Source organism: Typopeltis vanoorti, chromosome 3 (genome assembly GCF_054136105.1).
Source record: "Typopeltis vanoorti isolate ZY-2024b chromosome 3, IOZ_Tvanoo_1.0, whole genome shotgun sequence".
Lineage (NCBI taxonomy): Eukaryota > Metazoa > Arthropoda > Arachnida > Uropygi > Thelyphonidae > Typopeltis > Typopeltis vanoorti.
The window spans coordinates 141348936-141373506 of record NC_143551.1 but is presented as its reverse complement, the minus strand read 5'-3'; the positions used below and the strand labels follow the sequence as shown (position 1 = coordinate 141373506).

The window sequence follows — 24571 nt, the reverse complement described above, 5'->3', positions numbered from 1 at the left end:
TTTTTTGTTTATCATCATCAATTTTCTGTGTACTCTCAAGAGGTGTTCAGGCTAATATGATAGAATGATTATGTTTGCATTATTATTAATCACCTATTTACAATTTTTCCCCAAATCAGCACTCCAATATTGTCATATCTAACTTATCTTGCTTCTATTGCACTTCTGACTGAATCAATCCAACTAGACCTTGGTCTTCCTCTAGGTCTCTTTCCTGTTTTGCAAACCTTTTCTCACCCATTATGTTTAAGTGGCCATACATTCTTAGATTAGCTCTGCTTACATATTCTTGAATGCTAACAATGTCAAGTTCCTTTCTAATATCTTCATTTTTAATATGATTCTGTCATTGATACCATCTGCTAAGGTCCCTAATTTTTCTCAGAACTCTAATATCTATGGTCTCTAGTCTTTGATCAAGTGCTTTATTTCTAACCCAACTCTCAGATCCACAACTTAAAACTGATTTGAACACCGTCTTGTATACTGCTAGTTTGGTGTTTTGGCTAATTTCTCTCTTATTCCATATAAATTTATTTAGCAGGCTACCCACCATAGCGGCTTTGGTTAATCTGTCATCTATTTTCAGATTTAACTTGCCATCTTCACTAAAATCTGGAGCGTTTCAGATATTTCATAACTAAAATCTGTGCCTAAATAGCCAAGATATTTTACTTATTCTATAGGTTATCCCATCAGAATGTAGTTGATTTGGTCAGTGTTTCTGCCTATTTTCATAGTTGTGGTCTTTTTTATTACTGAGTTAAATGCCAAATTTGTTACATGCTGTTATGCATTTTAGTTAGAGAATCCAGAGACTTGCACTAGATGTGGTTATGAGTATAATATCATCTGCAGAAAGCAAAGAGCTAGTTTGACATTTCCAATTTTAATACAGTGTTATATCGTTGGTTTTCTATAAATTTGCTACTATTATCTTTCCTGTGCCAACTAAGAATAAATCTCTAAACTATCTCTCTGGGACCTGTTTCCCTTTTCAAGCTCTGACGATATTTGTTTGTTTTAGCTGCACCAGTCAGAGCTTTAGGACAGAAAATACTTGTCCAAAGAAACCTTCCCAGAGGTCAAGTGTTACCTAACCTTATTAAAAGAATTAAGTAGCTTAAAGTAATCTTAGCATACAGTCATGGCCTAAATTGCTCTTAACTTCCTTTATATTCTCCATATGCACAGGTCCGTGGTTTTATGAGTGGTAAAATCAGTCTCATGCTCAGATAAAACTCAGGCCATAGAAAAACATGTTTATTAAGTGGTCAAAGAGATTACAATTAAGTTAACACGTCAAAGGCTAATCACATTTTTATCATTACTAAATCACTAGTTAAGCAAGTAAGAAATGTTCAAACTGACAAGTATGCTATTCACGTTCCATGAGTAAATGAAATTCACACATAGCAAAACATAAGTCAACTTTAAAACTAAATTTTCTGTCACTTTACTCCTTCACGTTAGATTGGGATCCACACAAACTTAAGTTCTCAGACTACCAGTCCAATACAGTCTATAAATCATTGCACATGGTCACTATAAAGTTCTCTTTCCTCCTAGTTAAAGTTCTTGTTCCTTCTTTTATCTAAAACTAATTATTACATAGGTAAAAGAAAAGGTTTCAGTACTTTACCACCTTGACGTGATGATATCGTCATTTTTTCGTCCGTCCTTTGTGTGGGGGATATCTTTCTGCTATGGTAGGTTGCCGCCATGTGGAAATCAAATGCTAGTCACAAATGGGGCATTTTTCTTTGCTGGACACCCGCTCATTTCATGGTTTGCTGTTGTTAGCTCGACCGCCATCAAAGGGGATTCCTTTGCTATCCCAATTCGGGCCATTGGTAAAACGATGGCCCAAATTGGGAAACTGCCGTCATCTCGCGTATAGCCTTGTCCAACTCGCGTCAGTCAGCAATGCGGAAAGGTTGCAGCTTGTCGTTGTCAAGCTTCCTTCCAATCATCAGCATTGCTAGTCTGCACAAGAAGGAACAGGCAACAATAAGAAGGAAAAAAAAACAAGAGAGAGGACTTGAAACATGCCTAAACTCACTTTTATCCTCCTCCTTCATAGCACCCTCTTTCCGCCTTCGAATCTTATTCACGGTGCCTCCATATTTGCCCTTACGAAGTGGTGTCACATTTCTGCTCCTCGATGAGCACTCTTTTCGTGGAACGCAAATTCCGTTCACTTTCCACGAACACCTCTGCCTTGAGGTTTAAGTCATCAGTGGAGGTCAGCAAGAAACCTTGGGACTTTTGTTAGCAATTAGATACACAGTCAGTTGGGAAAATTTTAAAAATTTCCCAACTGACTGTGATTCAGTTAAAGTTTTCATTGAACTGTTTTTGTTAAATTCTCTTATTCTTTACTGATATAGAAACAGAAACCTGTTTCTTCCTGCAACAACAAACCTTTAAAGTTCTCCTTTAAATTCAATCTGTATGTTACTTCTTTTTTTTTTTTCTGAAATTCTGTTTTCCAGAATTTTAATTTCTCAGTAAGCAATGCATGGTCAGTTTCTATATCAACTGATTGCTAGAACTGACATATTTCTTCATGTCTAATGCTTCTCTTTATTTTGTAGTCTACTGTGGATAAATATTCTCAAGTATTTCTCCAAGTTAATTTGATTTTATTTATGTTGGTAGACTTATTTATTTACAATTCATCTGTACAGGACTGTGATAATTCCATATTTTTTTTATTTTGCATCAGTTCATTAAATCCGACATATTCCTGGTATTATTTGGTTCCCAAATGAGACATTTAAAACTAGCAAATAACTATAGGAGAATGAATGACTACTATTTGTTTTTTTTTTTTGGTCAAATTTATTTTAAAACTAAGTTATACCAACTAGTTTCGCCAACTGTGGCTGTTAACTTCATCAGGGTAAAAGATGTATAAAAAATAAAAGCACTTAAACGCTAAAAACTGTTTACACTAAAAACCATAAAATGAACTGAATACAATTGCAGTTTTATAAAAGCAGAATAACGTGTACATTACGCACATAGCGCGTGTATGATCTACCAGTTGTTATGTAGGAACGTTCTGTAGTTGGCAGCAAAATTTAATTCTGGCATGTTGAAAGATCTAATGAGGGTCTTCCAGATCTCGGACAAAATCAATCCTTGGTTTCTATTAAGGTTTTGTTCTGAACAGAGAATTGTTGTGCCTTCTTTTATAATTCAGGAGTGGAAGTCCTCCTCTAAGTAGGGCATTGAGCTTTTATCCCATTCTATCATATGGTTAGTCCTAGCAAAACGAAAGGCTAACCCAGATTTGTCTTCTCTATTATTATTGACGTCTCCTATGTGTTCCTTCTTCCTGATTTCAAAACTTCTTGAAGTCTGGCCAATATGGTTCAAGCCACACGAGCAGGGGATGTTGTAAACTCAGGCATATTTAAAAAAAATGGATGAATATCTTTCGGAGATCGTAAAAATTGGTGAATGGTCTGTGAAGGTTTAAAAGCCACTCTTATTCCATGCGACTTCAGGAGTCTGGCAATCTTACTGGAAATTGTCCCCACAAACGGAATCACTATGGTAGAATTATAATGCATATCTTCAGGATGTCTTTGTGGGGGGTCACAGAAAAGAATCTTGTGGATCAATTTTCTAGGATAACCATTCTTTGTAAGGTTATTTGACATCAGGGACAGTTCATCTTGGAAGTCTTTATCATCTGTCATAATGAGAGAGGCTCTATTTTTTAGCACATGTACAATGCTAAGTTTCTGAGAAATATGGTGTGAAGAAGTGAAGTACAAGTAGCTACTACCAAGGATTTATTTTGCCCGAGATCTGGAAGACCCTCAAAAAATAGCCTCTCTCATAGAGAGGCTCTATTGTCTCTACTAGCCCTTGCATTCTCTGTGAGAATGCAAGGGCTAGTAGAGACAACCTTAAGACATCAGCACCACAACCCCTGGTTATTCCAGCAAGCCGCAAGATGATATTATTTCTCGTTTTAACATTGTTGGACAGGTTGGCGAGGTACCTTTTATAGGTTAGGCTTCTGTCCAGGCTCACTCCAAGGTATTTTGGGTGAGGCTCATGTTCTACCATTTTGTAACAGAAAGAGAGGTTGAGGTGTTGATCTGCCTCTGCATTGTTCAGGTGAAATGCTGTGGACAGTTTTTGTTGGATTTGGCTTCAGGTACCACTGCTTGAAGTACACCTCCAGGATGTTCAGGTCTGTTCAAGGTTGGCAAAGGAGGTAGAGTGGTGTAGGATAGTGAGATCATCAGCATATGCATATTTGCTTGAGCTGCATACAGTAAGTCAGACATGTAGATGTTAAATAGTAAAGGGGATAATAGAGAGCCCTGTGGAAGACCGTTGTGGAGGAATCTGGGCCTGCTCTTTTTCCCACCAATATGGACCCCGATCTTTCTGTTGAAGAGATTAGATTCAAAAAGCTGGAAAGATGTTTTGCACCTTACGATATTGCTTAGCTTTAGGAGGAGGCCCTGATCCAGACTGTGTTGGGAGAAAATTGGAAATGATCATCACTTCGTTTTCTTCATTAAAGAGAATTTATTCAAGGAGCCTAAAGGTGGAGCAAAGCAAGGAAATAGGTCATACATTTTTGACATTATTTGGATCTTTCCCTGGTTTAGGCACAGCAATTATTTTGGCTTCCCACCACAGTTTTGGTAGTTTTCCAGTTGTTATAGTATTTGAGAAAAGGGTGGCCAACCATGTTTGACTTTGTTGGCCGAGATGTTTTAGAAATTCGGGGAGGATACCATCCACTCCTGCAGCCTTGCCATTCTTGGCGAGTTTTAATGCTTCCTGCACTCTTCAAGAGAATTCAGGAAGCTTGGAGGTCATCTTCAGAATTTTTCTGATGGAAGATTGCACAGTTATTTTCCTCACAGAAAACCTATAAGATAAGTCCAAGATAAGTGATTAGCCATTTGATCAGGAGTTCTCTGGTGGTTTGTATGTTGTAAGTTCTGCCCATCCCCCTAATTTTCTCAGAAGTGACCAGCTTTTCCAGCTAGATATCGCTTAGCGAATCTAGAGGAATTAGAGGAATTTCTTTAGTAAGTTTTCTAGGCAACATTTATACAGGCAAATACCTGAGAAGAGGCCAAAAAAAAAAAAAAAAGGAACAAAAAGAACAAGCTGGGTTCAGGTCAAATAGAGGTTGTCAAGATCAAATGTTTACTTTACAACAAATAATTAAGAAAACATGGGAATATAACAGGGATCTATACTTAAGTTTTGTAGATCTGGAAAAAGGCATATGACAAGGTGCCCAGAGATATGCTTTTCAAAATGCTAGTTATTTAGGACAGATAGAATTGAAAGAAGATGGCTTGACACAAAATTGGGTGTAATACAAGAACACATGACATCTCCACTCTTATTGATGGATTGCATTATGAAAGAAAGTTGCATTAAACCTGATATCAAACTTAGCTATTTGCTTTTATGCAGATGATGAACTCCTAAACACATTCAGTGCAAATCTCCATGGTTATACTAACTACAAGTAAATTGTATAACAGTTGCAATAAATTTGGACATGAAAATAAGCAATAAAAAGACCAAAACTATGAAAAAAAGCAGGAATATAGAACACTTCAGGTGCAATCTCAGTGGAGAACCTATAGAGCAAGTAAAATATTTTTCAGTTTTTCAGGCTCGGTTTTTGAAGATGGGAAATTAAATTTAGAAACAGACAACAGACTAAGCAAAGTTGGTATTGGTGGGGAGCTGGTGAATAAGTTTATATGGAATAAGAGAAAAATTACCCAAAACACTAAACTAGTATTAAACAAGGTAGTGTTTAAACCAGTTTTAAGTTACAGATCTGGAAGTTGAGATAAAAATAAAACAATTGATTGGAGACTAGAGACCACAAATATGAGAATTCTGAGAAAAAATTAAAAGCCTCAACAAAAGTTATTAATGGCAGAATCATAATAAAAATGAAAATGAAAATATTAGAAAGGAACTTTACATTGTTTGCATTTGAAAACATGTGAGAAGAGTTAATCTAAGGTGGTACTGGTAACTTAACAGAATGGCAGAGGAAAGGTTAGTAAAACAGGTGTTTGGTGCTAAGATTGCAGGCCAAAAACCTAGAGAAGACCAAGATCCAAGTGGATTCATTCATTCAGAACTGTTTTAGAAGACCAAAATGTTAGCTAAAACAATATTATTATTACCCCAAGATCTCAGAGTCAAAGACTCATCTGGGAGGTCCTTTTATCACACACACACACACACAGCTCATCATACCATGCCTTGAACTCATTCAAACTCCTTGCAGACACCACACTCTCAGGCATGGCATTCCAATCATTTACAACTCTGCACAAAAAAAAAAACCTGCCTCTCACTCCCCTACTCACACCCTCTTTATACAGTTTCCAGGGATGACCTCTGGTTCTCCACTGATCTCCCACTATTTTCTGTAGAACTTCTCTAGCATTGATCCTATAACAACCCCTTACCAACTTGTAGATCTCTATCATATCTCCCGCTCTTCCCCCTTTCAACCAGACTCTGCAAATTATATCTTCTCAATTTTTCCTCATACTCTACATTGCAAAAGTCAGAAACTACCTTAGTCAATCGCCTTTGGACCCTTTCCAACATCTCTTCATCCTTCTGAAAACCAGGTGACCAAATCTGGGCACAATAGTCCACGTGCAGCCTAATCAAAGCCTTATACAACGGAACAAAAATCTCCCTACTTCTACACATCAGTGTCCTCCGCATCATTCCCAGACGCCTTTGTGTTGTCTTCACAATTTTGGCTATGTGTCCCCTAAATTTCAGATCCTTATCCACTATTCACCCCCAGATCTCTTATTTCTTCCACCTCCAACAATATATCCTCACAAAGTATAAATTCTGCATCCCATCTTTGTTTTCCAAATTTTAAAACCTTACATTTTGCAACATTGAACTCACATCCCCATTTCCATGCCCAATCACTCAATTTATTCAAGTCTACTTGTAAGGCCACAACATCTTCACTACTCTTCATGGTTCGTCTCAACTTTGCATCATCTGCAAAAATCTGAATATCTCCATCCAAATCTTCACCTATATCGTTAATATACAAGTTAAACAGTAATGGCCCCAAAACAGACCCGAAGCACTCCACTAGTGACTTTTTCTTTTCCTGGATATCACTCCCACATACACAACTTGTAGATACCTATCAGATAGCCAGTCTCCAATCCAATGCACCAATCTAATATCCAACCCCATCTGCTCTAGTTTGACTATCAATTTATCATGAGGTACTATCAAAAGCCTTTGTGAAATCTAAGTATATTACTGTGTATCCTTCTCCTCTGTCCAAGGAAGCAGTCACTTTATTGTAATAAGTAGATTACTAAAACATGACCTCCCTTTAGTAAATCCTTGCTGTTCATCAAAGATAATACCATTCTTGTCAACCCAACTCTGGATCCTAGTTCTCACATGCTTCTCCAACATCTTAACCACAAACACCTGACACACAGATAGGCCTATACTTTGATGCTCGAGTTCGATCACCTGCTTTATGAAGTGGCGCAATCTTGCCCTCCTTAGGGACTTGACCGAGTGCAAGACTCGTATTAAAAAATATGTCCAGGCAGGTGTCAACTCCCTGGCACATTCCTTCAGAATGCGTGGTGATATATTATCAAGTCCCACAGCCTTATTAACATCTGGTTTACTCAACTCCCCATACGCCTCTTGCTCACTTACAGTCAGTCTCTCCTCCCCATCATCTAACTGCTCTCAATCTTTCCATGGAGTCCCATTCACAAGATTGAAAGACCTTTATGAATTGCTCATTAAGTATCTCCAACCACACATTCTGCAACAGCTGTCTTTATACCATTTTCTCCTATCAATGTCATCCTTCCATAATCATTCTTCTCTTGCTGGCTACATATCGAAAGAACTCCTTAGGATTCTTTTTGGCTTCATTAGCTAACTGCTGTTCATACTCTTTAGCTACCCTCACCAACTAAGTCACCCTCCTTGCCTGGTCTTTGTAGACCTCACGGAATTGGTTATTTCCACTTCTCTTATGCTGCCTCCACAATGCCTTCTTTCTTTGTATCGCATGCTCAATCTTTTTATTCATCCATCTCACACCTACCTTATTTAACCTTCTCACTCTTGGAATACACTTAGACATTGCATCTACTAGATAGTTTTTGAAAATCCCCCAAGCTGCATTGATCTCTTTTCCAGCTAACTCCTCATTCCATGCTACACCCGCAAGCTGCCTCCTGAGCTCTTCATAATCACCCCCCCCCCCCTCCTTGTAGTTCCACATATACCCTTTTCTCAGAGAGGTCCTCACACTGCTGGCAACCACCCAGGTAATCACTTCATGGTCACTCTCACCAATTGGTGGATGATTTGACACTTCATTTATAATTACATCCTCTGATGAGATGACCAAATCCAAGACCCTCAAAATCCTCGTGTGCTCTCTGTTACATACTGTCTGAGGTAATTATCCTTCAAAAACTGAACTCTTTTTCTTTACTTAAAGTTGCTATCTCATCATTCCAGTCTATATTGCCATAATTAAAATCACCCATAATGATCACCCTTTTCTTATTTACTTGGCTAATTTGATTGTACATTTCATTATCACCACCATCCAACATTACCTGGTCTATAACAACATCCCACCAAGTATTTGATTCCATTCACCTCTATCTCACACCATACTGTCTCAAAACCACTGGCACTATTTCCTTCTTGCATCTCTACTTTATATATGGACATAACTCTTTCTCTATCATCAATAACACTCCCCTCCCTTTTTACTCCATCTATCCTCATGAAACATATCATACCCTTCCATCTCTATTCCTGTCAGGATGTCGTCCTCTTCCAACCATATCGCGCTTATTCCGACAATCTTTGGGTGAACAGATGCAATTAATGCAACCATTTCATCTGCCTTGTTTCTTATACTTTCTTATACTAGCATTTGTATACAAACACAACAGCTCATTTCTGGATCTAGAGCTCGTTCCACTAATACCACTCACTTGATGTGATCTCTCCATGCTCGACTGGGGCCATTTTCCCTTTCAAAAATCAACTTTTCAGTTTTATATCTGCTATCATCTGATTATCAAAGAGCTCTTCAAATTGTTAATACAGGAGGACTATATACTGAGTCATTCAGTTTACTTTAATGGAATAATTTTTTAATTTATGATATATTCAAAAGATAAAAGCAATCCAAACATGCTTATTTGTTTTAAAACCATTTTCAATTCCAACTGTTTCCTCTTGATCCCAGGTCATCCCATTTCTTTCCTGTCTACACATGCTCTCGCCTCCTCTCGGAGCATCCACCTTTCTCACGCTGTGTACCCGTCCACCCTGAGCACACCCCGTTTCCCTGCTTCTCTTGCACACCCATTCCCTCATTTTCTATACTCATACCACTCACTTCCTCATTCATAACCACCTCTTCAATCTCTCCTGCTCTTCCACATCACTTCCCACTTGATCTGATTCATTCTCTCTCACTTCTCTACCTTCCAGCAGCAGTCTCTCCAAGCAACTCACAACATAACCACTCAAATGCAGTCCATTGCTCCCATACAGTTCACTTCTTCCTTCAAACTCATTCCACACATTAACAAACTGTACTCCCGTCTCCCCACACATTTCAGCCAGCATATCATTCATAATCCTTGCTCTCCGCCTCATCTCACCACAGTCATACCTAGGCAACACGTTGAATACCCTTCCTGTCACAGTAGTCTCTTTTATCCTTCTAAGCAGCCTCCTGATATCCATTCTGACTTGCTCTTTGTCCTCTGTCAAATCATTCGTGCCGATTAAAACCATCAACTCCTTTGCTCGCTCCCTGCTCATATCCAATGCCTCAATCACTCTACTCATTTTACTGCCTGGAAAACATACCATCTGCATCCTATCATCCAACACACCTTTAATAATGAAGTCGCCATATAACGCCATTCGCTCATCTTTCGTTAACTCTTTCGTGCCATCATGATTAGTTTCAATAGTTTTTACCCGAATTTTCTTAATTTCATTCCGCATCCATTTCATCTCTTTCCTCATCCAATCCAATTCAACTTCCGAATCTCGCGTCACATTATCTCTATCATTCAATCTTTCTAATTTTCTAAATTTCGACACCCTCTTCTCACTTTCACTCTCATTCATCCTTCTGTGCTTCCGTACTTTTGGTCCAATATGCATCCAACTTTCGCTGTCATTCATTCTTTCGATTCCAATTTGAGTACTGACTAGTAATAAGATGATTTGGAGGAAAAGTGGTGATAGGAGATTAGTAATAATGTAAACTTAATCATTAGTACTGTCCTGTACCATTTCCTGATATATATCCTCAAGGGGTGTAACAAACTATTTCACAGTAGCCTGAACACCACTTGCGGGTACATTTCAGGAAAATGATAATTCAATAGTCTCTAGATCAGGAAATTATCTTCTATATTCTTACTACACTTTTCTTTAGCTACTTTTAAATATTTTTTCTCTTTCATACATTCTTTTCTGTATTCTCTTAGGGCATATGCCCACTTTCTTGCTGTTAAGAATAGAAAAATTGGCATGGGATGCCAATTTTTCTATTCTTGGACAATTTCACTACATGTCATCATAACCAAATCAATGTTTTTTTGTTTTGTTTTTTTCACAGTATGCTATTACCAAGTTTTTTGTGTGTTTTTTTAACTTTGTTTTCCTTGAATATTTTTATGTTTAAGCCTATAGTTCACCTGTAAAAGCTGCTGAACTTTAATTCTTGTTTAAAATTTCCTTATACATTTTTCTTATCAATATAATATCTTTATGCTCCATAAAACTAATTGATGATCACTTCCAATTTCAAATCCCTTGTATACTCTTGTATCCTGCAGTGTGAAGATATCACTATTAATGATAATACGCCAATGATAATATATAAAGCATTTTGATGTCTGAGATTCATTTTATACCATTTAAATCTACCACAAAAATCAACTTTTCAGTTTAATATCTGCTATCATCTGATTACTCAGAGCTCTTCAAATTGCTAATGCAGAAGGAGCATATACTGAATCATTTAGTTTACTTTAATGGAATTATTTTTTAATTTACGATATATTCAAAAGAATCAAATATATTCAAGCAATCCAAACATTACCTTTCCCGAAACTGTTTCCCCATCATAGTAAACATAACACCTTTCTTTTTTTCCATCTTCTGTTTTAATATCTGCCATTTTTCTTGTATCAGCTCCATCTAGAATGATATCTATATCTGCAGTTTGGCCAAATCCCAAGAAACTCTGCATAAACATTAGGGAAAAAAAGACAATACTAGTTCACATGTAATCAATATGATGAACATTAAAAAAACTGATCCTCAAAATACATATTTACATTATATGAACATTCCTTGTACACTAATGCAGGTAAGAAGTACTTAGTACTAGTACAAGAAAAGGGACCAGAAATTACTGGCATTAGTGAAATCTGGTTAACAGAAGTTTTCCTAAGACAAATAGTGACAGGTACTATGTATTCAGAGAGGAGAGATAGGATAGGAAGTGTTGCTAATGATTGCAGAGAAATTAAATCCAACCAAAGTAGAAATCTTGAATGGTAGCATGATGGTAATACAGGCAATGGGTTAAAACCTGATATGATATAAGGCTAATGGGACAAAACAGTTGTTTGCTGCTACAGACCAAAGTTACCTAATGAGAACTAAACCTTCATAGACAGAGCCATGTATTCATAAGCATTGTGGATACAAAGTCTACCACTGTGAGTAAATTCAATTATGTTTCTAGATAGGAAGGAAGAGAAAACAAGAATGAGGAAGGCAAGAGAATTTAGTTACTGAAGGATAGCTACTTAAGTAACACATGATGCAGGGGACTCAGTGAGTGCAGGAACACTGAATCTGGCAAGAGCATATGAGGTGATGTGTGCCTCACTTAGAGAAAGGGATTGCAATTTTGATTTGAGATAACAATTCATGTGAGTACTTTGCTTAATGAAAGGAATACATGTACAGGTATACAAGTGTTATAGTACACAGAAGGCAACTTGATGCAAAGCCATGGCATGAGAAAAGGCATGAAAGGGAAGGAAGAAAAGGAAGAGGAATAAGCAATGTATGAAAGGTGATCAAATGGAGTCTGAAGGAAGTATCTGCATCCTTGGGATGTTAGAATAAGACACATGGTAGTTGAAAGGATGGATAAAATTTAAGTATGAGCTGCATAAAAAAGTGTTTATAAACATACTGATCATACATAATGCTAATATGTATGATCAAGATATGTACAGGATACTGTGATAGTAATAATGCAAACTTATGTCCTACTAACAATTTCCTTCCAAATTAGACAAGGGGCATTACAAAAGTAACGCCCTAATTTTTTTTTTTCCTATCAAGTGGTGCAGAAAGCTTGAAAAGTTAATGATCAGACAGTAGAAGTAGTCTAAATCCATGATAATAAGTGGTACTGCAATCAGTCACAAGCACAGCACATAAGCAGTTCGAAATGGCAAAGGCACAGCAATTGTTCTAGTACAAAGATGAGGGTCCTCTTTGTGGATGTTTTGGAAAGGGGTATCATGATCTACTCAAAAATTTACATAGAGAGATTGTAAAATGTAAACACATGCATTTGTGGAATTCAGTTCACTACAACTGCAACATTTGACCGGACTGATCATTCTGCCCATAGCTAGATCTGGAACTCTGAGTACCACTTGTTTAGCCCTCTTAGTGATGAAATCATAAAACTTTTTTTTTTTTTTTGAGTGAATTGAAATAAGCTGTCTGTGACAAAGGAGACTTTTACACAGTCAGCATGCTGTGTTTGGTTGGGTGAGTGCAAATGTAAAGAGAATAGAGCATTTGTTGAAAAATGACAGAATGCATATGAAAGATGATTAATCCACATAAAAGAGAAACTTTAATAAATTATGTTAAATATAAATTTATAATAATTAATTTATGTATAAATTGAGGCACTACTTCTGACCCAATTTTTGTATTTTGGTCTTCTACAGCACTTCTATGTCTATCCACACAGACTTTGGCCTTCCTCTATCTTTTTTTTTCTACCATGAAAACACCTGTTTTGCTAACCTCTCCTCTCCCATTCTGTGTAAAGTGACTATACCACATGTATATGTATCATCTACATAAGTGACTATAAGACTTGCTCTGCTCACACATTCCTGAATGCTAGCAATGTCAAGTTCCTAATATCTTCATTTTTAACGATTCTTTTGTGTGGTGTTACAAATCTAATCTAATATGGTATAGTCAATTTAACAGAATTTTTTTTTTTATTATTATTAAGAGAGACCTCCAGGGAGTCAGAGACTCATCGAGGGAGGCCGCATACTACACACACCAGCAATCATACTTATTCTTGAATTCATTCACATTGTTTGCACTCACAACATCCAATGGCAATACATTGGATGTTGTGAGTGCACCATCCTCTGAGAGAAAAATCTAGCCCTCACACACTTCTTGGTAGCCTTCATTCTCAGCTTCCAAGGATGCCTTCTTGTCCTTTCCCCACCCTCCATAAATTAAAAAATTCCATCAGTTGAAATGCTGTATGACCCTTTCAGAAGTTTGTAAGATTCAATCATATCACCTCTCTTTCTCTTGTTTGCTAGTGTCTGCAGTCTACAAATTTTCAATCCGTCTTCATAATCAGTATTCCACAATCCTGATATCATTTTTAACACTCTCCTTTGTACTCTCTCTCTCTCTCTCCAATATATCAGAATCACAATGGAAACCAGACCCGTGCACAATAATCCAAGTGAGGTCTTATCAAGGCCTTGTAAAGAGGCCTTGCAATTTCAGCATTGCATTTATCTTTTGAGTTGTATTTGCAATCTTTGCCACATGAGACCTAAACTTCAACTTCCTATCTATTAACACTCCAAGATCCGTAGCCCCATCAGTTTCTTCTAGCCTAGTCCCACCAATATAATACAACATTGGATATCTAATCATACCGAAGTGACTGACTTGATATTTACTCACATTGAACTGACACCCATTTTCCCATGCCCACAATTCCTGCCTATCAGCATATGTCTGCATATCAGCAACATTCCTGATTACCCTACCTATCTTTGCATCATCATCAAATAACTATGTCGCTTGTCAAATCCTTCCCAATATAATTAATGTACAGATTGAATAACAGTGGACCAAGCACTAATCCTTATGGTACATCACTTGTTACCTTAAATCTTGCAGACTCAGATCCCCCATATACCACTTTTTGATATCTGTCAGCAGCCATCCTCTTATCCATGCTAATATTGTATAACCCAAATCATTTTCTCCATTTATGCAGCAGTCTGCTATGCTGTATTCTGTCAAAAGCCTTAGCAAAATCCAAAATTATTATGGTGTATTCATTCCCCTTGTCTAGTTCAATGGTAACATTGTTATGGAATTGAACAAGTTACTAAAACATGACCTTCCCTTAGTAAACCCATGTTGTTCATTGCAAAATAGAGATTCACTGTCAACCCAATTCTGAATGCGAGCCCTAACCAATTTTTCCAAAGTTTTCACTACTTTTCCCGAGACACTAATTGGTTAATAGTTGAATACATCGGTCTTTGCACCACCCCTTATACGGTGGAATTACCATACATTCTTTCTATTCCTGCAGAATCTTCTATTCTGAGACTCATTAAACAGTCTGATCAAAGGAATAGTCAGTTCAGCTGAACACACTCTTAGCACACGTGCTGATATCCCATCAGTCCCTATTTCTGAATTCTTATTTAGTTTGTGCAACAACTGTAATACCTTGTCCTCAAACACTTGAATTTCTTCATCCAGTGAAGAGGTAGCAGCTCAATGTTGTGTACACCAGGTTGATAGCATTTAACAAAATGGACACTCATTAGTCGAACAACCTCTTGTGCGTCTGTTACCCCTCATCCCATCCATTTAAGAGTTATTCTTTCATATTCATTCTTTCTTTTACTTGCAGCATATTGATAGAATTCTTGTGGGCTTCTTTAGCAAGCAGAGTCAGTTTGTTTTCATGCTCAGACTTTTCTCTCCGTACAACAGTTGTGACTATTCTAGCCTGCTGCTTATGACATTCATAACAGATGTCATCCTTATGCAAACGGAATTCCTTCCACATCATTCTTTTCTTATGAATCTCTTGCTTAATAAGATTACATATCCATTTGACTCCTACTCTATTTATTCTTCGAACTCTCAGGACACATTCTGATATCGCATCATTTAAGTATTGTTTAAATGCTTCCCATGCACTGTCGATATTCTTTCCATCCAGCAACTGATTCCATTCCACTGAACTCAGTATGCTCCTCTGTTGGTCATAATTTCCTGCTTTGTAGTTCAGCATGTAACCTTTTCTGAATGGAACATTCATAAACTTAGTCACTTCCCAATTGAGTACAGCATGATCACTGTCACTAACTGGAGGCAGAATAGTTACGTCTTTAATTGAAATGCCCTCTGACCCTATAATCAAATCTAACACTCTTTGACCTCGAGTTCCTTCTGTCACATGCTGCTTGAGGAAGTTGTCTCGCAACAGCTCAATAAATGCATTTTCATTTTTCTCATGAGATTCTACTGTTATCCAATCAACATTTGGATAATTAAAGTCTCCCATTATGATTACTCTTTTCGCTCTCACCTTTTCTATTTGGTGATGCATTTCTTCATCACCAGCAATTGATCCAACAGGTCTCTTATAACACCCCACTATGTAATTTGTCATGTTAGATTCCACCTCACACCAGATGGTTTCAAACTCACTGCCACATGAAATATTGTTAGCAGTATTATTACATTCATAGGTCTCAACTCTAACTGGATTTAAGTCATCCAATGTCATTAACAACATACACCCCTCTCTCCTGTCCACTCTATCCTTCCTAAAAATACTGCACCCATGACACTCTATACCAGTTAGTAGGTCTGATTCTGATAGCCAGGTCTCTAATTTCTACAATCTCAGGTCGCAACATATTGGCTAATGCAACAAACTCTATCCCTTTGTTTCTGATACTCCTAGCATTCGTGTACAGACATAATAATCTACCTGCATGTTCTTTTGTATACTCTTGTTTGCAGTCTGCCTGACACAGTTGGACAACTTGCAGATCTCTATTCTTCTCTAATGCCTCACACATGTAGACATCTTTGCACACATATGATGGGTCTGAACTGGATGAACACAAACCTGAAATCCTTCTCGCCTCATCAACATTTTCATGACAAAGCCCATTCTCGTCATTAACACAATTATATACCATTGTCTCTGTTACACTCATATTCACACCATTCCTCCCTTTATAATTTAGTTTCCCTGACTCTGTGTTAGGTCTCATACCAGCTATTAGTTTTTCTAGACTCCTGATACCAAATGCATTGGAAGAGGAAAGAATTAGCAAAACATACATTTGATAACAGGATGGCAGAAAACAGACCCAGAAGGAAGACCAAGGAGTAAGTGGATTGATTCAATCAAAAGTACTCATAGAGAACGAAATGTTAGATACAACAATATTAGAGTGCTGACAAGAAATAGACTGATCTAGAAGAAAACTGTTGATAAGAAATTAGTAATAATGCAAAATCATGTAATGCTGTCATGGCAGCCTGAACACTCTGAGGTTACAATATCAGGAAAATGATGATGCATTAAAAGCACAGTATTATATTAATGGGAATTGACTGCAAGTGGTCAATGCAAGCTGAGGGTAAATAGTAGACCAAGTTCAGGATAACATTGCTAAGGTGGCTAAAGTCATCACATCACACAACTGTACTGTTCATAAAAACACTAAATCATAAGAAGGAAGTTGTTCTTCCACTTTATAAGGCATTTCATAAGCCAACATCTGGAATAGTGTGCTCAGGTTTCTATACGAATCCCATTTGCAGAAGGTAAAACCCATCATACTGTGGAAACCGTGCTCTAGACACTAAATACTATTATTATCTGACCTCCATGGTGTCAGACTCATCATGCAACATTCTAGGAGGGGGGAAACTTACCTATTTATGTTACCAGATAAACTCAAGTTGAAATGCAATGTGCTTATAAAAAAAAATTTGTCTCATCCTAGACTGGATTCAAATCCAGGTCATTCTAAATGAAGAGCACTGTTGATACTATGAGGGCTCGAATTACAACTTTGTTTTGAATTACAACTAAAGGAAAGCTGCAAGGCCAGTATAACTGTGTCAGTTAAATGAAAGTTCTATTAGCCAGTTGGCCTGTTTCAGGATCAAAAATGCAACATTCTAGGAGGGAGGGAAGGACTGTCACCTCTTTATGAGACCAGCTAACTCAAGTCGATAACGCACTTATAAAAGTTTCTCATCCTAGACTGGATTCAAGTGGAATAATCATTTTAAATGAATATTATTGATACTATGAAGGCTTGACCTAGAAAGACCTTCCCTTGAGTCCATGGACTTCCTGGAGAATGTTATAATAATTCAGTTTTTACTGGTTGCAAGAAAAACAGATTATATGATCAACTAATCAATGTAGCAGAAGATCTAGAGTGGTGATTAAGATGCTGGAGAAGTTTGCAAAAGTTTAAATCCAGGATAGGGATGAAAAGACCAATTCTCCAATATGGATAACTTAAGGAAAGGTCTGTTGTAGCAATTTACATGTGAATTACAACAGAGCACGTCAAACAGATGTGACCTTACAGAAGGATTTTAACAGACAGTGAGCAAATAAGTGACACTGGCAGTACAATGTAGCGAAGTGTAAAGGTCTGAAATTTGGGGAGCAAGGATGAGGTGCAAAGTACATGACTGGAGTGGAAAATCTGAAAGAGGTAGAGGAGATGAAATCTGGGAGTGCTGGTAAAGAGCAACCTGAAGCTTAGGTATTACGGTGCATAGTTGTAAAGTCATTACATCAAATTAAGCCATGCAGAAATAATTATGTTATGGTTTCATCACATAAGACCAGGATCAGGCCCTCAGATTACTATACATAGATTTGGACCAGACAGGATTAACTGTCTAGTCCAAAGATGTTACAAATCTGTTCTTTGTAACGTGATATGAAGATAGATTGAAGGAATGCAATCTGCCAAGCCTCACACAAGGGAGAGGGAATTATGATTGTGACATAGCTTCGCGAAGAGCCTTTACCAAATAAACGAAAAAAAGATTTTTTATGGAATGAGGGACAGAACAACTGGTCACCCCTGGTAACTGTATAAGGAAGGTGTGAAGACAAGCATTTTGGAGTCATTACTGCTTGGCAAAAGTAATAATGACTCCAAAATGTATACCACTATGTTAACAATATTGAAAGTGGTTTACTAAAGGATATATAGATGTTTTCAGATAGTGCAAAGTTGAGGAGCAAAGCTGATACCATAGTCCTCAAGCATGATTTGAATAGGTTGTCTTTGCAAATAGACAGTGACAAGGAGTTTGTGATTTGGACAGTAAGGATGGAATACAATGTAATTATTGGGTACACTGAAGGAAATAGAAGAAATAAGGAACCTGGGATTGACTGTGGATAATAAACTTAAATTTAGGGGACATACACACACACATATGGAAAATGATGAACAACAAAATGAATGAAGTGAACACTGACATGTTCACTTCATTCATTTTCAGGTAAGAAGACTGCTATATATAGTCATCTGTTTTTATAGCCACTGAGGTTAGAAATAGTCGTGATTATTATAAAATTGGATCTCTCTCTCTCTCTCTCTCTCTGGAATGAAGAATAAAAGACACACTGCAGGAATATCATTTAAGAAGGAAAAGAGATGGTATGAAAAATTTACAAAGTTGGATGGATTTATACCAGGAAAACTTCTTGCTGTATTAAAGACACAAGGGAGCAATTTTTAAGAAAGGCAATGTGAAATACACTCCCTGCGTGTGCGCGTGCAAAATCTGTGAATGAGTTTAGGGCATGGTATGATGTACAACTAGTAGATCTGGTAGGACACGACCATCTACAAACAGGCATGCAACTTCTCAAGAAGTTGCATTACACATACTATGCCAATCTGAGTGGTTAATTTATGTCTATAACCTTTTCAGTTCAAGTATTTTATTTGGGAGATGAATTTCATTGCTGGATGTGAGGCCACCATCTCACTTACTGGAGATCTGAAGCAGCTTGATAAAGTTCCATATTTGGTCTTTAGAGCAGGAGTCCAAGACTATGTAGAAGATAAAACAATAATAAAAGATTAAAAAAAAACCTTATGCCCCATGGTTCTTAAATGTACTATAGATTTATATATCTTTTATTATTCAGGCCTCCATGGAGGACTGAATAATAATTTTTGTGGGTAGGAAACATTAAAAGAAACAGGTATGATGCTAGTCATTAACTAGAAGAACTTTCTCTATGCTTAAGAGCCGATTTCAAAATTAACCTACCACAGTTCCATCCCCCTTCTCCCTGAAACAGAATTTCACAGTTCAGCAAAATCTGCTACAGGACACATACTAGTAAACAGTAAAAACAATATAAATAAATAAAATAATAGTTATAATTAGAGAGTATCACTGCACACAATGAGAATGCACTCAAAACTTGGTGATTTTTATCTGGAGATTGAAAAGACTAGATGTTATCAAATTTTTTTTTTTTTTTTTAGATCTTTGAAACTACAAATGGAGAGTTCTATTTGGTCAATTTTGAGTTGCAGAATTAAAAACCCAAATTTCTGATGGGGGGAAAAACCCTACCTGCTTGTGCCCGAGACTGACCAACTCAGGAACAATCCCAGAAAAAGTACCTTCAGTCATCATCTAGAACCGAACTTAGAATTACCTTTCTGTGAGCAGACTAGCACTATGAATGCAAACAGCATTTCCAGAGAACTACACAGGTCTGTAATATTACCTTTTAGTAGTTTCAATTTCTAGTTTTTTTTTCCCCTATAAACAGTGGATTACAGGGTTAATTGGCCCACATCAGGAATGGCATAATTTGGCCCAATTACACAAAGTTGCATATAAAGAGGTTTTAAATGTATGTGTAAAACAAAATACAAGTTTAGACAAGTTTTTTTTTTTTTGTTTGTTTGGTTGGTTGGTTGTTTACTGCATAACAAAATTAGTAACTTATAAACTTAAGCAACTGGCTTTAATCCAAGTAAAATACCTGCCATAAAAATAATTTCATGAATTATTTTTATGGAATGCTGCTGATAGCAGGGGAATTATGTCCACATAATGTAGACATGCAATAGGGAAATGGTAGCAATGGTTATGAGGCAGGAAGAGCAATTATTAAGTGTGATTTTAATTATGATGGTATAGACTGGAATAAATAAATAGCATATGGGAATAAAAAAAAATGAATTTATCAACTTAAGTATAAAGAGCTAATAAGCTTCATTTCGGCAATGAAAACATTACTTAAATTAAGGGGATATTAAATCCCGCATGGTTTTAAAACCGAATAAGAAACTCAAAGATCGGAATCAGAGAGTTTCTTGCCGATTATAGTAAACTATAAAGTATCGGCGACACTAGCGTTAGCCAATGCAAGTGAATCCTAGTACGTAGTACAATACCGGGCAACTCGTTGCAAAGGTGGAGGAAGTTCAGATCGCTATTCTAAGGTATTTTCCATAATGTAAAAACACATTTCCTAGGATATGTATGCTGTTATTACATTATGGAGGGAGGTCACTACCCAGACCGGTTTCAGCCTTTTTTGAGGCTTCATCAGTGAGTAGCTAGACCTAATACCAAAGTGTATAGCGAAAAGAACTTATGTACTCTGCGAACGAGTTTTCCAAACAGGTGCGACCATTAAGTTACTTAAGTATAAAGAGCTAAAAAGCTTCATTTCGGCAATGAAAACATTACTTAAATTAAGGGGATATTAAAATCTTTGAGTTTCTTATTCGGTTTTAAAACTATGCGGGATTTAATATCCCCTTAATTTAAGTAATGTTTTCATTGCCGAAATGAAGCTTATTAGCTCTTTATACTTAAGTAACTTAATGGTTGCACCGGTTTGGAAAACTCGATCGCAGAGTACATAAGTTCTTTTCGCTATACACTTTGGTATTAGGTCTAGCTACTCACTGATGAAGCCTCAAAAAAGGCTGAAACCGGTCTGGGTAGTGACCTCCCTCCATAATGTAATAACAGCATACATTTCCTAGGAAATGTGTTTTTGCATTATGGAAAATACCTAAGAATAGCGATCTGAACTTCCTCCACCTTTGCAACGAGTTGCCCGGTATTGTACTACGTACTAGGATCACTTGCATTGGCTAACGCTAGTGTCGCCGATACTTCATAGTTTACTATAATCGGCAAGAAACTCTCTGATTCCGATCTTTGAGTTTCTTATTCGGTTTTAAAACTATGCGGGATTTAATATCCCCTTAATTTAAGTGAATTTATCAAGTTCTTGAGAGATAACTATCTCGGGCAGCACATAAAGAAGGGGATGTGTGGATCAAGAGTTTTAGATCTAATCGTTTCATCAGAGGATGTAATTGTGAGTAGGGTTTCACACTTTTCTCACCAGCTGGAGGAATATGCTAGCCACAAATACAGACTTTTGTGAGGAAAGGATATATGACTGGTAATTATGACAAGCTTAGGAGACAGATTGGAGATATAGCACAGAACGAGGAGTTGAGCGGTAAGGAAATAAAGACTGCTTGGGAACTGACAAAGGAATACATAACAGCATCACTGTGTAAATGAATTCCGATAAAGTAGGTGTAGAATGGATGAATAAGGAGCTTAAGCATGAAATCTGGAAGAAGATGATCTCAAAGGGAGATCATCTTTGGAGGCAGTACAAGATGAATAATGGTAATTATTATTATGGGCAACTCCAAGGAGTCCTTAGGCTCATTGAGGAAGGTCCTAATCATGTCAAGAACTATCCAACATTTGTGCAGTATCTATCATACTTTGCTTTGAACTCATTCACAGTCATGGTACCCACAACAGACTCTGGCAACCTATTCCACTCATTCACCACTTTCCAAGCAAAAAACTCAGCTTCCACCGAGTGGAAACTGGTTCTCCCGCCACCACACCTGTTCTGAAAAATTTCCTCTGAATTAATCTTGTAAAAACCCCTCAGTAATTTGTATATTTCAACCATATCACCCCTTTTCTGCCTAGTAACCAGTTTCTGTAATCGACAAATCTTCAACCTGTTCTCGTAAGGTTCATTCAACAGACCTGTTAACAACTTGGTCACTCATCTCTGGTTCTACTCCACCTCCTCACCAAGAAGCCCTGGCATCCAGAACTAGTAGTCAAGATGGGGTCTTATTAAGGCTCGATAGAGAGGAACAATAACCAGCTTGTCTGTGCTTATCAAAAGTATTCTTCAGTAACCAAGTGATCTGATGAGCTGCTTTTAGCACATTTGCTATGTGCCCCCTAAGTTATAACTCCCTATCCACTAACACTCCCAAGTATCTGGCTTCATGAATTTCCTGGAGTATGGTTCCATAAATGTGGTGTACAGTTGGTAATCTTTTCATCCCAATATGCATAACCTTACACATTGCCACATAAAACTGATATCCATTCTCCTTTGCCAAGTCTGCCAATCTATCTAAATCATCCTGCAAGATTTGAAGTCATCTGTATTAACTAACTATTGCACTACCCAACTTTGCATCATCGGCAAATAACTGAACAGTTCCTCACAGATCCTTTCCTATATCGTCAATGAACAAATCAGACAGTAGTGGTCCAAGAACATAACCCTGCAGCATGCCACTAGTCACAGGCCTTCTTCTAGACTTTAGTCCTGAATACACTACTCTCTCTGATATCTCTCCATTAACCACCTTCCTATCCATTTCACCAACCATATAATCAGTTACATGAAGAGTATAAAGAACAAACCAGGAAAGTGACTCAGTAAGGAAAACAAAAGTGCAGTATGAGCAGAAATTGGCAAATCAGGCAGAGAAAAACTTTAGAGTTTTTTAGATAAAGTGGCAAGTAGAAGGAAGAATGGTCATGGTAAGATGATGTTAATGGATGAAAATGGAAAAATGGTAACTGCTGCAGAAGACATTGAGGTATTCAGTGATCAATTTATAAGGGTGTTTCATCCTGATCAGGGAGGAATCAGGAGGAACTTAAGTGTTGAGGATATAGGAGTGGATGGCTTAATTCCATCTGGAATTAAGTCTGGAACAGCACATGTTCCAAGGGAGTGAAAGGAGGGTGAAAGTGATTCACTGCATAAAGATGATAAGGCTGTAGCTTCAAATTATAACCAAATCTGTAGTGAAAAGTAGGATACAGAAATGGGTTGATAGCAGCAGTATTCTCTATGGTTATCAGCATGGATTTGTTAAAAGGAGATCATCTTTTACTAAAATGTTCTATAAGGAGGTGACAAATACCTTGGCAGGCGAAATTCAAATACAGTGATGTACTTAGATTTTGCAAAAGCTTTTGATAGACTGCCACATGACAAATTGTTAAATTGCAACAAATGGGATTGGAACTTCTGAGTTAGATCAGTGACTGGCTGTCAGATAGGTATCAGAAAGTTGTATATGGGGTTGCAGTGTCCCGAAATAGGAAGTTCACTAATAGTGTACAGCAGGATCAGTTATGGGAGCACTGTTGTTCTATTTGCATGTTAATAATATTGGGATGGGTTTAACTAGTGTTATACAGCTGTTTGCAGATGATGCAAAATTGGGGAGAGCAATGCAGAGTCATGCAGATGTTATGGCCTTACAGAAGGACTTGAATGGATTGCATGAATGGGCAGGTAAGTGGAACTGTCAATTAAATGTTGCAAAGTGTAAGGTTTTGAGATTTGGTAAGCAACAATGGGATGATAAGCACACACTTGTGGAGAAACTTTAATGGAAGTAGAGGTGATGCAAGAGATCTAGGAGTAATGGTGGACAAGTACCTGAAATTCAGGGACTGCACTTCATAAGCTGTGAAGACATCACACCAAATAACGACAATGATGTGGAGGACACCGAGATGCAGAAAGAGGTTATGATGCCATTGTATAAGGCCATGCTCAGGCCTTATGTGGTTATTGTGCATAGATTTGGTTGCTGGGCTTTCATGGTGATGAAGATATGTTGGAAAGGGTCCAGAGAAGATTCACAAAGGTGGTAAGTGGTCTTTGGAATGTGGACAGATTGAGAGAGAAACTCAGTTGCAAAGCCTCGTGAATAGGAGGAAGAGAGGGGGTGGTGGTATGATTGAGATATAAGCTGGTCAGGAGTTATCAGATTGACATGAAAGAGATTTTTTTTTTTTTATGGGGGAGGAGTAGAACTAGAGGCCATCACAAAATTTCCTATATAAGGAGGATGTGAGCAGAGGAGTGAAGAAAAGGTTCTTTGCATGAAGAGTGGTTGGTGTGTGGAATGCATTGCTTGAGTGTGTTATGAATGTAGATACACTGTATCAGTTTAAGGCATGGCAGGATGAACATTGTGTGCAATAGTATATACCTCCCACAATGAGTGTCTGACTCCATGGTGGTCAG

General features: G+C 37.4%; 1 protein-coding gene across 1 annotated transcript in view; it reads right to left on the bottom strand.

Annotated features, from left to right (window-relative positions):
• The window catches only part of LOC150108618 (vacuolar protein sorting-associated protein 26B-like), a 184945-nt gene that overhangs the window by 107559 nt on the left and 52815 nt on the right, over positions 1 to 24571 (bottom strand). The window contains exon 2 of the mRNA XM_090416076.1: positions 11189 to 11332. Coding sequence (XP_090272202.1) covers positions 11189 to 11332 — 144 coding nt within the window. The remainder of the gene's footprint in view (positions 1 to 11188; positions 11333 to 24571) is intronic.